General features: G+C 37.5%; 1 protein-coding gene across 2 annotated transcripts in view; it reads right to left on the reverse strand.

Annotated features, from left to right (window-relative positions):
• The window catches only part of LOC126959391 (uncharacterized protein encoded by LINC01551-like), a 105,474-nt gene that overhangs the window by 35,626 nt on the left and 51,834 nt on the right, over nucleotides 1-18,014 (reverse strand). The window contains exon 3 of one of the 2 annotated variants that reach the window (XM_050798348.1): nucleotides 13,202-13,312. The exons of the other annotated variant lie outside the window; for it this stretch is intronic. Coding sequence (XP_050654305.1) covers nucleotides 13,217-13,312 — 96 coding nt within the window. The 3' untranslated portion in view covers nucleotides 13,202-13,216. Of the gene's footprint in view, nucleotides 1-13,201; nucleotides 13,313-18,014 lie in introns of those variants that run through there. 2 annotated transcript variants of the gene reach the window in all.

Below are 18,014 nucleotides of genomic sequence, written 5' to 3' on the forward strand. Positions count from 1 at the left end.
ATAAGTATAATCATATTACATATATTAAAATGTAGAAGTGTTCTAAACTTCATATATACAATTGTGCATGCTAATATATCGTAACACATTATTCACTATAGTACCACATAGTTCAATTTTATCTATAGAAATACATTTAGGTCACTATGAGGCTACTACTCAAAGTAGCATATTTCAAACATCAGGATTGAATAATTTTTCTACATATTCATCAATTGCTCAAAATCATAATATATTGTATTTTGCTGCATATTGATGTCCCCAGAATTGGTTCCTTCCGGTGGGTTCTTGGTCTTGCTGACTTCAAGAATGAAGCTGCGGACCCTTGCAGTGAGTGTTACAGTTCTTAAAGATGGTGTGTCCGGAGTTTGTTCCTTCAGACGTTCAGATGTGTCCGGAGTTTCTTCCTTCCAGTGGGTTCATGGTCTCACTGACTTCCAGAGTGAAGCCACAGACCTTTGCAGTGAGTGTTACAGCTCTTAGTCCAGAGTTGTTTGTTCCTCTCAGTGGGTTCATGGTCTCACTGACCTCAGGAGTGAAGCTGCAGACCCTCGCTGTGAGCGTTAGGAGTGTTACAGCTCATAAAGGCAGTGCGGACCCAAAGAGCGAGCAGTGGCAAGATTTATTGTGAAGAGCAAAAGAACAAAGCTTCCACAGCGTGGAAGGGGACCTGAGCAGGTTGTGCTGTTGGCTCGGGTGGCCAGCCTTTATTCCCTTATTTGGCCCCACCTACGTCCTGCTGATTGGTCCATTTTACAGAGCACTGATTGGTCCATTTTACAGAGGGCTGATTGTTGCATTTTGCAGAGTGCTGATTCCTGCCTCTACAAACCTTTAGCTAGACACAGAATGTTGATTGGTGCATTTTTACAGAGTGCTGATTGGCACATCTACAAACCTTTAGCTAGACACAGAGCGCTGATTGGTGCGTTTTCACAGAGTGCTGATTGGTGTGTTCACAAACCTTTAGCTAGACACAGAGTTTTACAGAGTGCTGATGGATGTGTTTTTACAGACTGCTGACTGGTGAGTTTACAATCCTTTAGCTAGACACAGAGCACTGATTGGTGTGTTTACAATCCTTTAGCTAGACAGAAAAGTTCTCCAAGTCCCCACCCAACCCAGGAAGTCCAGCTGGCTTCACCTCTCGTTTAGATAATTACTTCTTACAGAGCATTTTGTCTTTTCTACAGTTTACTGGAGTTTCCAATTCATTTTCTTCTTTTTTGAAATTGTCAAAAGAAATATGTGTCTTCACATTATTACTAAAATCATACAGAGTTTTGTACTCATATTATTTGGTGTAGTACATCTTTTTGAAAATGTGCTTCTCATATCAATCTGACTACCATTCTAATTTGGACTGATTGTAAATTTAATATATAGTTGTCAAACTTTGTGGCTTTTCTTCATTACATTTCTGGAATAGGTCTGTTGTTTCTTTCACATTTTTATGTTTCTCTTTCATTCTTTTGTTGTTGTTTTGCTGGAGTAAATCCTCAAGTAACTCCACCAACCCAAAGTCTGTATACTATTAAGCTTTTAGTCTGTTGCAAAATACAATAATTTTTGCCATGTGGTTAAAAGTTTGGCTTTACTCCCTTGCCATATGCCTTTGCAAACAGAAAAAACGTACACATTATGTAAATCACTGATCAAATTGCAAGTTATACATTATTTTAGAGGTGGCTTATAAGCACCTAGTCCAAGTGGCAGGACAAATAACGGTCCCAGGAAGATATCAATGCCCCAATCTCCAGAACCTATGAAAATGTTAATTTACATGCAAAAGAGATTGTTTTCAGATGTAATTAAGGTTACAGACTTCGACATAGAGAGATTATCCTAAATTACTCCAGTAGGTCGAATCTAATCACATGAGTCCTTAAAAGTAAAGAACTTGCTCTGGCTAAAGTCAGAGGAAATGCAACAGGACAAATCAGAATATGAAGATGGAGAAGGCAACATGACAAGGAATGCTGGTAGCCTTAATAAGAGACTTCCTGCTGATAGTCACAAAGGAAATAGGACTTCGTTACTAGAAACGCAAAGAACTGAATTATGCCAACATCCCAAATGAGCATGGAAGTGGATTCTTAGTGGGAAGAGTCTCCAGTTAAGGAGTGACTTCCACCTTGATTTCAGCTTTGTGAATTCCAAGAAATTGGTTGAGCCCACTAGACCTCTGACCTATGGAACTGTGAGGTGATAAATGCATACTGTTTTAATCCATTAAATGTGTGGTAATGTGTTATGGCAATGATCGAAAACCAATACACCAAGGCTTGTTAAGAAGATTCTTTGGAAACTTCAAGGATCTAGAGCAGAAGCAAAGAATCTACAACGATAACAACAAAAACACAATGGCCAGGAAAATGGAAAATAATTCACAAGAAGATACACTAATTCTGTCAATTAGCAGTTTTCTCTGTAAGGGTTTGTTGCAAGTTGTCTCTAGAAAGAGATGGAGAATAGTGGCCAGGCACAGTGGCTCACGCCTATAATCCCAGCACTTTGGGAGGCCGAGGCAGGCGGATCACAAGGTCAGGAGATCAAGACCACCCTGGGTAACACGGTGAAACCCCATCTCTACTAAAAATACAAAAAAAATTAACTGGGCGTGGTGGCGGGCACCTGTAGTCCCAGCTACTCAGGAGGCTGAGCCAAGAGAATGGCGTGAACCCAGGAGGCAGAGCATGCAGTGAGCCAAGATCGCACCACTGCACTCCAGTGTGGGTGACAGCAAGACTCTGTCTCAAAAAAAAAAAAGAAAGAAAGAATGAAAGAGATGGAGATTATTGTACAAGAGGTTTATTAGGAGTACTCTTGGTAACCACACTGCAGAAGGCAATTGAAGCAAGTAGAATTGATCAGTAGGAGAAACTGAACTCTAATGGAGTCTAAATGGAAGCCTCAGTGAAAACTACAGGGAGTTCTGAAGCTGAATGACCCATCTGAATTATTCTGAGACAGGGTGAAGGGTTAGGATCTTTAAACCCAAACAGTCACTTCAAATAGTCATTGAGTTTATCAGAATTTGAACAAGACTACTCTCTACAGTGGAGGTGATCTCTTGAGGGATTTTTTTTTTTTTTCCTGGCAGCGTTTATAGCAGCAGAGGGACTAAGGCCTTCATTCCAGAAGGGGGATCTTGGCATCACTTCATACCATCCACTACATGGCTGCTATTACCAAATCTCCCACAGTTTATATTGTGTCTTTATATTGTGCCAAAAGGTTAATTAACATAACCAAGATCCTTGATCTATTCATGCATAAATTCACTCAATCAACAGATTTTTTAAAATTAAGTACCAAAATGTTCTAGGCACTATGCTTACATAGTTCCTTATTTACATACTTGGTAAGATTTTTATCCTTTTCAGTTTATTAACACTTTTTTTTATATCCCAGCATTGGGTCTGCCTTGGTGAACATATTCTGTACAGTAGTAAGAATGTGTATTACACCCCTGTTTTGTAGCAATTAGATAAAGGCAATTGATAGAGTTGTTCCAATTTTCTAGGTCTTCACTAATTTTTATCTTTTTATCAATTGCTGAGAGAGAGTTAAAATCTCTACCTATGATTATGAAATTGTCTATTTCTTCCTTTAGTCATGTCTCCTTTTGCTTGGAATTTGCCCTGTGCTTGGATCAGCCAAAGATTTATGCAAATTTTATGCAAAATTCGATTTGGGGTTACCCTCTCCAGCTGCCTTCTTTCTAGTACATTCTCTCCTTACTTTCCAGTGGCCATGGTTGCCCTAAACTCTGTCCTCTGGTTCTTGAAATATGTAACCTTTGAGTTTTCTAAAGGGATTTTTGCTGCTGGTCCCTTTGGAGAAAACTCGGAGGGATATTTACAGTATGTACTTGTAGCAGTGGTGCAGGGTCCTTCCTCAAAGGGAGCAGGCTTATCTTTCAATTAAGGGCTTCTGAATCCGTTAACTGACTTCTTTCTTGAAACTGGGTGAGAAACTATGACTCAAATCAGATGTTTGGATACCAGACTTAGAACCTTTCCCATTACATAGCTCAAGAAATAGTCTGATAGGATGCCTATCTATTTGTTTCCTAGGAACTCTGTGATCAATTAGTCACTACCAAAGATCTCTATGGGCAAAGACATTTTAATTTTTTTTTAAGTCTCTGCTTCCCTTTATGAGTTGACATCCACACCTTGTCTTTGACAATTGTGTGGCCCCTTAGGCTTTGCTATTCTGGGCCCACATCATCCCCATTAAAATTAGGGAGCCCATCCCAATGTTAAAATTCCTTCCAGTCATATCGGGTCTAAAAACAACACCAAGCACAAAGCTTTTCAAGGCTGTAGGTACTCCTCTCACTACTGTTAATGCCTGAGTGAGAATAAGCATCCCCTCCCAAGGCATCTAAGTGTGGTTATCACATGATGTTTCAAGCAGGAAAAAGTTAGTCTCCTTGGACACCGGAGGACAAGCCACTTTCACTGAAAAGAGAGGCTCGGGATGGTATGTGGATTCAAGATTGTCAGTTTCATTTGGTTCCAACCAAATGTCCCCATTGCAAATGTTGGAATCCCATTCTTTTCCTGTAGATGTTCTAACTTTTACATGAGAAAGTTAGCAGTAGTGTAGATTTACCTATCGTTATAATTTAACAATGTAATTTTGCACACAATTAAATTTTGTGTTTGGTGTCACCAATATCAGTCCTGTGGCTATAAGAAATAAGATGCTTTTAGAAATATCATTAAAGCATTCTAGTTCTCAGGCTGTGATTTAAGCTGAAAAATAATGGATTTGGGATTGGCGTTTTCACTCTATAAGCACTCAAGTGCACACAAAACAAAATTTCATCCCACATTCCTGTCATTATCGGATTCAGTCCTGCCATTCGGTCATGTTTAATAACCACTTGAATTCACAAAGCATGAGCTTCAGTTGGTGTTTTATCTCAATCCACAGCTAGTAGCTTAAGTAACTGTGATGCCATTGCACCCACTTCCCATTGGCAAAGGAAGCTCAGCACCATACTAAAGCTCAAGGGCATGGCCAAACAATCTCAAAATGCCATTCTCAAAGGTCTACCTCTTGCAACCCAACCACTTCTGATACCAAATGTGAATCAGTTTGGATCTATTCAGGAGATTATAACAACAGCCAGGCATATTGGCTCACATCTGTAATCCAAGCACTTTGGGAGCCTAATGTGGGAGGATTGCTTGAGTCCAGGGATTCAAACCAGGCTGGACAACATAGTGCGACTCTATTACTACCAAAATAATAATAATAATAATAATTTAGCTGGATGCTGTGGTGCATGCCTGTGGTCCCAGCTACTTGGGAAACTGAGGCAGGAGGATCCCTTGAGTCTAGGAGTTGGAGGCTGCAGTGAGCTATGACTGAGGCCACTGCATACCAGCCTGGATGACAGAGCCAGACCCTGTCTCAGGAAAAAAAAATGCCTGCAGTGATTTAAACATAAGTTTAATATAAATAATTACTGAGGTATGACAAACGAGTAACTATAAGATTTTTTAAAATATCGTAAGTCTCCCTAGGCCTGACAGAGAGGACCAAAATAAGGAAAAGCATGGAAAGGAGCTCTATCCACAAAAATACACTTCACACTTTACTGGAAAAGGCATAGAAGCATCCCAATGGAAGGCACGGAAGTTTTCTGATTTCCCAAAGACAGAACTGATCTATAGTTACTAGACAACCAGGAATCATTCATGAGGCACAGACGAATCAGTCAGGTATGAGGACATACAGAGTGAGAGGGTGCCATGTGGGCGTGAGGCCTGGAGCAATGTGTTGATAAGGCTACAGGAGAGTGATTGCCAAGCCTAATTGGGCAATGAGATTGCTGAGGAACTATACTTCATAGACACATGGCTATTGCAAAGAGCCATTGGATGTTCTCCCACCTAAAATGATGGTACAACCTCTCGGTCCAACAGGGGAAGTCCCTTCTTCCTGCAATGTCCATCTAGGGTCCTCCACTGAGGAAGCTTAACATTGTGCTGAATGTAAAAGAGAAATGCTGACAGGAATTCTATCGATTGGTGTAGAAAAGGTATTGAAGGGTGAATTTTGAGCTGAGAGGCATTAAGTTGCTATCAGGTACATCTCCTATATCCTTCACTGTCTCCCCTTTCCAATTCATTTATTATTCTTTTATCGAGCCAATCGTATGAGCACTTATCAGGACTCAGGTGTTTTTATTCAGTCTGTAAATAACACATTAGGCAGGACAAAGCCTCTGGCCTCACGACATTATATTCTATAATAGGAAATAATAAATAAGCAAAGAAATCCATAATATATTCTCAGATTATGATATAAAAATTAAAGCAAATAAAATATGTTTCTTGAGATTATCTTCTTTTTATTTGTGTTTTTTTAGACGGAGTTTCACTCTTGTCGCCTAGGCTGAAGTACATTGGTGCCATCTCGGCTCACTGCAACCTCCGCCTCCCAAGTTCAAGCGATTCTCCTGCCTCAGCTTCTCTAGTAGCTGGGATTACAGGCTCCCACCACCAGGCCCAGCTAATTTTTGTATTTTTGGTAGATATGGGGTTTCACTATGTTGGCCAGGCTGGTCTCGAACTCCTGACCTCGGGTGATCCACCCACCTTGGCCTCCCAAAGTGCTGAGATTACAGGTATGAGCCACCACACCCGGCAGAGAATATCTTCTTAAAAAGAAAAGAAAACAGAGCATGCAGGTAGACTGTGATTTAAGATGTAGAGCTTTTATAGATAGGATGTTCATAAATGCCTTTCTGAAGAGATAACTTCTGAATAGAGACCTACTACTCACCATCAGCATCTACCAGCTACCACTTTTCCAGTTCATCATAATTCAACATCACAGTTGAATTATGTCATCTCCTCCTCAAAACTATTTTCTAACTATCCACAGATATGGAGATTAAGAAGATCAAGATCACATTAAATAACAAATCTACCAGGACAAATAATTTTAGAATGGAAATCATGTGCTAAACAAGATACAAAACAGAAGCTTAATTGTCTAAATTGGGTAAACCCAAGGAAGGTGAGAAAAAGCTGTTTATTAGTTGGAACTTTGGTGCCTAGGGTGTACATTAGAGAGATCAGATGCCAGATATATGGAAAACTACAAAATTCTGGACACTACACTTAAATTTACTAATGGCTTCTAACCTACTTTCTGTAACACTTCAGTATTTGATGAGTGGGACTTAGTTTGAAGGCTTCGAGTTCTTCAATTTGTACCTAGAGAGGTATTTGAATGTGTAAAATCAGAAGGAAAGGGAACTGATGCTTACAAAGTAGCCTCTGTTAAGTATTCCAGGTCCTCTACATAAATTACCTACTCTTCAGAACAGGTATGATAGGGTAGTTTCAACATTGTACACATAAGAAAACAGAATAGGATGTCTCTTCCCCATTAGTAAGTTTCTTTCCTTGCAATGGTGTAAAACGTTTCACTTGGGCTGGAGTTTCCCATGGGCAATATTCTCCAGCCACAGATAGAATACTTCATAAATGAAAAAATTGTGCGCAGCCTGAAATAGTCCATCAATACCTGTCTCTGGGGTCCAGTTTGCAGGTTCATTTATCTTTCACGCTAAGCTCTGTCCTCTCACTGACATTCATTAGAAATAAAATGTTTTAATTTCTATCTGGCACTTATTTTATTTATTATTTTTTCCAGAAACCTGGAAAAATAAAAGAGGATTCTGCTGATCTCTGTCAGAGGCACAAACAGGAGATTGTGAGAGATTAAGTGTCTTGCCGGAGATTACATCAATTAGTTGGTGGCAGCCAGGATTCAAATGTGATTTTTCACTCTGCCATAATTCCTAAAGTCTCTACATGATAAATTGCCCTTAGAGATTTGCATGAAAAAAACTATGGTCAAATAAATTTGGGAGTCATTACATACTATATCATTCTCTTAGAAATTTAGCTTGTCTAGTTACATACTAAAAGTTCTGTGAAGTCCTGGATTTAAAGGGAGAAAATTATGTTTAAATTGATTGATTCCTTCATTCATTCAACAAATATGCATTAAACTCTCAGCAAATTCAGGGTCTTCTAGGCCAAAGAAAAAGCACATGCAAAAGCCTCAAGTCAAGAAAAAGCTGGCTTGTTAGAAGAATTTACAAAAGGCTAATAGTCCTGAAGTGTAGTAGTGGCATAAGAACAGTAAGAGATGAGGTTGTAGAAGGTGACAAAGGCCTTATCAAACAGGAATTAATAGATCACCAAAAGAAATTTGGATTTTTGTTCTAAATAGAAACAGAAGCCATTGAAATAGTCGGCCTGACAATAAATGTATTTGGCCACAATCCTATTTATTCTCATAATATTTAAATAAACATGTTATGCTGCTTTACACTCTACTGAGCCCCTTGCATTAGACCAGAAGGTGGGAACTGTTAGTGACCAAGATGGACTTCTCCAGGGTTCGAATCATTTTATGGTCATTATAGACCTAACACCTAGCATAGACCCTTCAAATAGTAGCTACTCAATGAAGGACTTGTTGAATGAATTGAAATCATGAAGGGATAGACAGCTATTACATTTGACAAATGTTTAAAATAAATAGAAATGTTTTACCCTGACATGTAGAAAACATACGATCAGAGAAGACGTAAGCCTTCAAATTCACAGTGGTGCCAGAAGACAAATTAGACTCACCAAGTAAGCCTCAAGAAGGTGGTCCTAGGAGCACTAAGAGGTAGTTATTGAGAAGCCGACAATAAAATGCACATGTCATGAAGCAGTGCATTTCTCATCACTTGATGTTGTCCAACAGAGAATAGAAAACAGTTATGGAGAATATCATAGGAAGGATTTCTTCATCGGTTGAAAGCTAGATTGTATACTTTAAAAATGTCTTTCAACCCTAAGATCTGGGGTTTCATTTGGAAAGCATTTAAGAGAGAAAAGAGTAAGTGAGTTGAGTATAGCTAGAGAGAACTTCTGAACAACAAAAATGTGTAATTTGGCAAACTTTTATCCAAGAAAATAAAGGTAATTATTAAGTGTAAGATGTCAGTATGAAGATATTATTCTACTCCCATCTGACACTAATATAAAACAAACAAAAATAATAAAATGATAGAAAAACAATACCATCCATAAAGTCCATAAAACTTCCAGAACTGCAAGTCAAAAACCTGTAAAATCTGTCAGTAAAATTAAGGGAGAATTTCAAGAGTTGATACATACATCCCCTGATTCCATGTAGATGGAGAGATAACCAGCCGACCTTTACTACAAGGACTCATTCTAAAACACAAGGAAGCCTGGGAAAATGAGGCATGGAAACTAATTCAGGGAAAACAGGATGTGAGGAAATGATCATGAGAATAAGCTCCTTGACAATCCACAGAATTCTGAAAATATTTCTGAAATAATACACAAGAAAGTGTTAATAGTTGAAAATTTTAGGAGATGGGTTAGGTGTGTAGAAAAGGGAGTACTTCTAATTTCACTTCATACCTTTCTCTACTCTTTGAGCTTTTTTCAGTAAAGATTCATACAGTTTACATTTTAAAAATAATTTCAGAAGGATAAAAATGAAAGTAATTTTATGCTCAATATATGGAAAAGGATTTAAAGGAGACGTATCTTCAGAGTTATTATAAATTTGAGTAAATGAGCAAATTAACAGTTCTCTAAGGAGGAGGTAACAGAATAGACAATATAAAATGTATTCCACTTCTAGACTCTACAATCCTATTAAAAAAACAAGTTCCATTAACCTGAACTTTAAATTTCAAAGGAATCATTAGATTCTCACCACTCTGTAGGAACATCTGGTAACTAGTCAGAAATAACTTGTACTCATTAATGAAAGTCTAGCCCTCCCATAAACAATAAGCGTGAGTACATGTACTAGGTTTAGGTCTAGGCTGAGCAACAGCAGAGACTCTAAGTGCATGTTCTTCCGCTTCTCTAGAGTTTAGGTATGTTGCCCATGAGTAGTACCTTAAGAGAGAGAGTTCAGTGGAAAAAAATTATGAGTGAGCGAGAAGATACGTTTTCCAGATTCTAAAGTGCCGGTGGATTTCAGCTGATGAGCCTATTTTGTTTTATGCTAAATGTATTACTTTGAAAATATTATTGTGATTGCAAAGTTATGTTTTAAAGGGACATGTTCTTTTAATGCCATTTAAAGAAAATGACCTGGAGTTTTGCTGAAGTAATTCCGTTGGCCTTTCTCTTTTAAGAAATCTACATTCCACCCAAAGCATCTGTAGGCTACAGAATATTATCAGACAACTAATACATCCCAATCAGACTGAATTTATTTATAGACAACGTTCTTTTTGCAATGTTAGATGCCTCATTAACTTGATTCAGCTTGTGCATAGCAAAAATATTCCCTCCCTCTTCAGATTTTTGATAGAGTGAATTATAATTTCTTGTCTCACTCATTATAAACCTTTAGTTTGGAGGACATTTCAGAAATGTGGAGTGCCACTTATGTTAATCCTGGATTACTTGTCCTGGATTAATTATGTTCTGTATTTGTTTTTCTTTGGAAGAAAAATGAAGTGGCATAGTGACCATTCTTACTTTTTACTTCACATGAAAAATAAGTTAAAATTTAATTTTGCCATAAACATTCCAGGAAAAAACGGAATGTGAATTTGTATTGGAGTAGATTTCATTATTGTCATGATAGTGGAGGTAGGAGTGGGAAACATCCTGGAGCCTTAATAATTCAGCTTACTTTTAAAATCTGTCTCTCTGAGAGCAAAGCTAAGGAGATACTGTGAAAAATGAACACATATACTCCGGTATTATGATCCACATCTTCAAATTTTGAAATTTCCTTTTGAATATATCACTATGCAACTTTGGGTTACATGCTCTTTTAATTTGGTTTGCATTTCTTTGTAAGTGTGGGAGGAAAAGGATTTTTCTTTCCAAATCCTCCATTACAATTATTTTAAATGTATCAGTTTTAAATGAGGTTTAACAGGTTAAATTGAGCTCAGGAAAAAGATAATTATTTAAAATATTAACTTCTATTTATCTTAAATTCAACATTGCATTTTTTCAACTAATTTTCCACAAATAAGTGTATTTGTTTGTTAATAGGAAGTCATACTGGGAAATGTTTCCACATTTTGTTTTAAATAAGATGATAACTTCGTGAAGAAGAAATTTTTTTCTTTAATCACAGCCTGCAATGTTTTAAATCTACAATTTATAATTTTAGTAAACTGTTGTATATACTGAGATATACCTAATATAAAAATATCCCATATCTATTGTTTTTAATTGTCTGCCAGCTGAGAGAGAACACACTGTCTTGTGGTTCTGATACTATCACAATTATTTTAATCAAAGTTGATCACAGAATAAAAAAAGTTATTTCATAGCTGCATCTAAATACCTGAAAATGTGCAACATAACTGGGAATACCTTGTTTCAGGACTTCTGCTTCTAGTCAAGGAAAGATGTAGAAAATCTTTTCACCCTGCAAACAGAAATTTTAAATTACAGGTATTATAAATAAACTTCTGTTCAAATGGAAGAATTAAAAGGATATCTCTAAGTATTAAATCCCTTGTGTTATTAAAGAAGAAAAAAATAAGAAAAAATCATTTTTACAAGCACCTCCGCTCGGGGCTTTGTAATCAAAGACAATAACATTAACTAGGACTTTTTTTGTCCTCTTTCAGACCATAAGTAGTCCTGAATCCATACTGTTTGATAAAAATTCTGATTCTCACAAGAGTCTGGGGATTTGTACGAAACAGTATGACCTACGTTCATCAGATGGAATACTTTTCTTTGTGATGGGAAAAGGATTGGAGAACTGAAGTGGTTTAAAATTAAGATGGAGTTTCTAAACTTGTAAAATTGCTCTAGTGCATGCCAAATGGTTTGGAGTATGGTTTAAGCATATGTGACCGGCCTGTTGATGAGCTGTCTTTTTCAGGATACATATATGAAAAGTTATTTGTAAGCTGGTCCTAGAGAAACTTCAAGTTTACCTGATGATCAGGCTTTGAGACTTCAGGGCACATATGGCATGCCCAAACTAACGACCATCCTCTATTCTAATCACAGTTAAAGTCAGCTGTGGGAGGCTGCCGCCCTTGAATGGTTTATAATCAGCTTGAGACATGAAACTGACTCATTTCTGGAAGTGTGGGGGCTGTTCTTTCACTCTTTTCAGTACATGAATGCCACCATAAAATAAGATTAAATGCTCTGGGGTTTTCCCCGCTGTTTCCCTTCCCTATTTGTTAACTTTTCATGGTATGTGGGCTCATACTGTATTTATGTTTTCTTAGCTTCAAATTATCTCACTCACAATTTTGCATTGAACAGCCTGCTTTGCCATACTTCTAAAATAGGGCATATATTCCTATTATGCTACATTTTCATCACATTGTTTTAAAGAAATGAACACCTTGAAAGTAAATATGTATAATACTTAAACTCGTTAAAGTTAAGTATCTTCCTTGGTGTCCCAATCTATTCAATGTCACCTCCTGGGAGATTACTTGTGAGCTTCTTTTGTGTTGTCTAAAGGTAGCTGTAAACTGGTTCTCTAAAATACTATTATTAAGAAATCACATTGAAATTATAGACTTTCTTCCTGAGGCTTCCAAACTTTATAGAGTTTCATTTCCTTCTTTTAAAAGTGTCTTTGGCCTCCTAAATTATGGACACACATCTTCTAGAATTTTATAAAGATTTACCTTACTTGAGTTATTGTTCCTACGGGTTTTGAAAAAATCTTTCAAAGAACTGTCCTACTTAAGTTGTTCCTGCCTTGAACTTCAGCTAATCTTCCTGAGCAATATCATAAAGGTAAGAATCTGATATGACTGTATTAGTCTGACAATTAGACCAAAAAGCAACTGACATGTACCTATTAAGTATACAGCTTATTGTTACGATAGAGTGAAATAAATATATGAAAAGATAAATAAAAAGGTTCTTTTAAAAATGTTTTCCTACCATGGACACAGGAACTTTCTGAAGTCCCCCAAGTTCTTAGCACAAGACTGTTGCCAAGAGTGTTGACCGGGCGCGGTGGCTCCCGCTTGTAATCCCACCACTTTGGGAGGCCGAGGCGGGGGAATCACGCCGTCAGGAGTTCGAGAACAGCCAGGCCAACACGGTGAAATCCTGTCTCTACTAACAATGCAAAAACATTAGCCAGTCGTGGTGGCAGGCTCTTGTAATCCCAGTTACTCCGGAGGCTAAGGCAGGAAAATGGCGTGAACCCGGGAGGCGGAGCTTGCAGGGAGCCGAGATCGCGATATTGCACTCCAGCCTGGGCGAGAGAGCGACTCCCTCTGAAAAAAAAAAAAAAAGGAGTGTCAGATATATATTAATGTGTGTGTGTGTGTGTGTGTATACACATATGTGTGTGTATATATATAAAGGCTGACCTGTGTTGGTCTCATACTGGGTAAAGTGCTGTTAGTTCTTGCCATGGTAGAAAGATGTATCAGGCTTTCAGCCAGGCACGGTGGCTCACACCTGTAATCCCAGCACTTTGGGAGGCTGAAGCGGGCGGATCACAAGGTCAGGAGATCGAGACCATCCTGGCTAACATGGTGAAACCCCATTTCTACTAAAAATATAAAAAGAAAAATTAGCCGGGTGTGGTGGTCCAGGGCTATAGTCCCAACTACTCGGGAGGCTGAGGCAGGAGAATCGCTTAAACCGGGCAGGCGGAAGTTGCAGTGAGATGAGATCGTGCCACTGCACTTTAGCCTAGTGACAGAGCGAGATAGCTGTTCAAAGAAAAAGAATATATATATACACACATATATGTATACACACACATATATATATATGGAGAGAGAGAGAGAGAGACCAGGCGTTCTCTTGGTTTTAAGATTCTCTTGTCTTTTTTTTTTTTTTTTTTTTTTTTTCCCGAGTTTCACTCTTGTCCCCCAGGCTGGAATGCAGTGGTGCGACTTCAGCTCACTGCAACTTCCACCTCCCGGGTTCAAGCGATTCTCCTGCAATAGCCTCCTGAGTAACTGGGATTACAGGCATGCACCACCACGCCCGGCTAATTTTGTATTTTTAGTAGAGACAGGGTTTCTCCATGTTGGTCATGTCTGCTCTCCAACTCCCGACCTCAGATGATACGCCCACCTCAGCCTCCCAAAGTGCTGGGATTACAGGCGTGAGCCACCGCGTCTGGCCAAGATTCTCTCGTCTTTAGCATAGTGTCTCGGTCTCTTACCTGCCCTGGATTAATTGCTCGATCCGAATAACTGGTTTCTCTGCATGTTTCTCAGTCTCTAAGCAGTCACTCAACTCTGACACGTCTGCTTCCTCTTTAATCAGTATCCCTGACATTCTCCCTCATTTTTGACAATGTACTCATCCTGATTATACAAATGATTACAAATCTCTATCTGGGATATTTGACTCTATAGTTTTAATCTCACAGCACTGATCATCCAGTACCTATAGTATATTCAAGTTATAAGTTCCACGGAGGTAAAAATCCTCCAAGTTGCAACTGTATAAAGGCATTAAAGCATGACACTCTAAAGGCATTAAAGAATCAATAAAATAATGTTACTTCTGGTAATAATATAGCTGCAGAAATCAGGATTCTGCATTTCTTTTCTCAAAAATAATTGAAACTCAATAGGAAAAAGTTTTTAATAATCATGCAGAACTCCAATTTTTGGCAAATTGGAAGACATTTACAATCTATAGCTTCCAAATTGATGAAAGAGATCACAAAAGCTATATGGGATAAAGCAAAAATTAAAAACTGTAGAGAGGAATATAAGCAAAGAGGGTGGTTTATAATAACAAATATCAAAATTTTCTGGCAAAAGATACACTTCCTGAAGAGGAGGGATAGGCCCAGAAATGCAAAAAAGCAAAAAATCTATCATATTAATTTTGCTATAGGTGCATGAATTGGGGTAAGATAAGCTGGCAACAACAGCATTACTGGCCCCAGTCTGGTTCCACGAATAGAGGAAGCAATAATATACAAATAATGACACAGACACTGCACATGTTCTAAAGGCATTTTTCTGTGGTATTTGAGTAGAAAGGAGACTTTATGTTGTGAAAGCCAGAAAACTTATATATCGATTCCCACTGTTCTCCAGCACAAAAATCTCTTGCACATAGTTTAAGAAATACAAAATCATTCAACAATAGATACTGAAAAATAGCAAGACATTAAAGGAGGAAGAAAGTAAAGTATAGGCAACAAAAGAGAAGAATACTCAACAGGAAAAAGTGATACAGAGAAAGTAAAATCATAGCAAATATTTTAGCAAGCATTTTAAAATATTTTATAAAGCAAACTCCACTGTGAAGGAAGACACAAAGCAGAAAGAACTCAAAGAATAGACAGCAAAACAATAAAAGAAAATAAATTGCAAACTGGCAGGATTTGGAAAGGAATTAGAAGAAAAAATGCTGTCACTGATTATGACAGAATTCAGTACAGTACAAGGGGTTTATGCTTCTGTCATGATAGGGTGAATGGAGCAAGACTTAATTGTGCACTATAACCAACTAGAAAACTAGAAAAAAATGCAAATAAAGGGTTTGCAGACATCCTACAAGTACTATATGATTATAGTCAGTAAGAGAAGAAGAAAAAATTAGGTGAGTCTTATAATCAAACTGGATTTCTCCACAGAAGAACTTTCTGAACCACATTGTCAGGAGGTAGATTCCAAGCAGAACTAGGTGGTCACGCTGAGTTGTGTAGACAGAGATCAGAGTGCTTAGAGTTTTCGAGGCTGAGATTTTGTATGGAAGAGTACAGGAAAGGAGAGAACACATAAATAAGTAAATCAGGAAATCTTTACAATCATCTCTGAGTCACCTGTTAAACACTAAGTCATGCATATATAGGCCAAGGCAAAAAGGAAGCTGTGTGTCAACAAATTTCAGCTTTACGCAGGTCTGGGAAAAGTTCAAGTTCCCAGAAGCCAGAGTATAGATTATTCACTGAATACTCGGAACTTTCTATAGAAATACCAAGAGGACTATAGTAACATACGGTAAAGATTGTTCTTTAACCTCAGAGAAAGGCTAGAATGGACAAAACTGGACTGGAAGTAACTTAACTGCCTGCCAGAACAAAGTGCAACATATTTTGAAGGAAGACAAAAAATATGACACTCAACAGCATGAAATTCGTAATGTCCAGCATTCAATCAACTACTGTTATAGACGTGGAAAAGCAAGAAAATTAAATCCACACCTAGGAGAAAAATCAGTCACTACAAATAGATTACAAGTGACAGAAATGAGGAAATTAGCAGACACCAACTTTTAAAAAAAACTACCAAAAAACCGCTCAAGCATTTAAAGAGTAACATGAACACAATGAAGAAAAACATAGAATGTGGGACAAAAAGTGTCAAACTTCTAGAGAAATAAATGTATTAAAGAATAAATTCACTGGATGAAATTAACAGTGGATTAGACATGATAGGAAAAATATCAATGAACTTGAAGACAGTGGTAGAAACTATCCTAAATACAGACCAGAAAGAAAAAAGTCTAAAAAAGAATAGGTACTGAAGTCCCAATGACTTGGGAAATGATATTAACTGCTGTAACATGAGTATAATTGGAATTCATGGAAGAGGTGAGACACTGAGGGTCAGAAAAACATATTGGAAGAAATAATAGCCAAAATATTTACAAATTTAATAAAAATAAGAAATCTTCGGGAACAAAATTAATAAACTCCAGTAGGATAAACACAAAGAAAAACATACAAAGTACAACAGGAGGAAGTTGTTAAAACCGGTAATAAAAAGAAAATCTTAAAAGCACCCAGAGGAAAATAGACACATTGCATACAAAAGAACAAAGATAAACACGAATGCAGACTTCCAGTCAGAAACTATTCAAAACAGAAGGCAGTGAAACATTTTAAATTGCTGAAAGAAAAAACAATCATTTCTATTTAGAATTCTATATCCCCAGAAAAAAAAAATCCTTCAAAATTAACGGGAAAATGGATATTTCTTCAGGCAAAGAGTTAATGTATATTTTTTTCAGTTAATAAAAGATTTCAGCCGGGCGCGGTGACTCAAGCCTGTAATCCCAGCACTTTGGGAGGCCGAGACGGGCGCATCACGAGGTCAGAAGATCGAGACCATCCTGGCTAACACGGTGAAACCCCGTCTCTACTAAAAAATACAAAAAAACTAGCCGGGCGAGGTGGCGGGCGCCTGTAGTCCCAGCTACTCGGGAGGCTGAGGCAGGAGAATGGCGTAAACCCAGGAGGCGGAGCTTGCAGTGAGCCGAGATCCGGCCACTGCACCCCAGCCTGGGTGACACAGCGAGATTCCGTATCAAAAAATAAAAATTAAAAAAAATAATTTCAGAGAGCAAATATATACATATCTATATATATACACACACACACACACACCAAATGGAAACTTGTACCTATGTAAAAGAATGGTGAGTACTTGAAAGGGTAAATATTTTGATGAATGTCTTTTCTTTTTAAAGATTTATTTAATTTCTTTAAACTTGAGTATGTAAGGCAAATATTGAAACAAAATTGATTGAAATTTTATGTAGAAATAAAATGTGAGACAAAAATGGCACAAGAAAGGGTAGGTGGGAAATAGTATAATATTATTTGAAGATACTCTGCGATGAAAGCATATCAGTCAGGGTTCAGTCATGTCAAAGAAACCATATAGAGTAAGTATAAGATAAAGTTTGAACAGCGTAAGTATAATATAAAGAAAACATTAAAATCTGTTGTGTTTAGTTGTGTAAAGAAGCAGATGGAAGGGATATGAAAGGAAGTAACACTGTTCTGACTATGTCTTTTTGAATCATTTTCATTTTGGGAGTATTCTTCATATTCAAAAACTTAAACTAAATCAATATTTAACAAGAATGGGTAAAAGATCTAAAACTAATGCAAACAAAAACAAATGAACCCAACTGTAATTCCAAATAAAAAATATTAAATACACTGAAAAAAAAATAAAAGAACTAATACAAGTAACTTTTGATCACAAG

The sequence above is a fragment of the Macaca thibetana genome, chromosome 7, assembly GCF_024542745.1.
Source record: "Macaca thibetana thibetana isolate TM-01 chromosome 7, ASM2454274v1, whole genome shotgun sequence".
NCBI lineage: Eukaryota > Metazoa > Chordata > Mammalia > Primates > Cercopithecidae > Macaca > Macaca thibetana.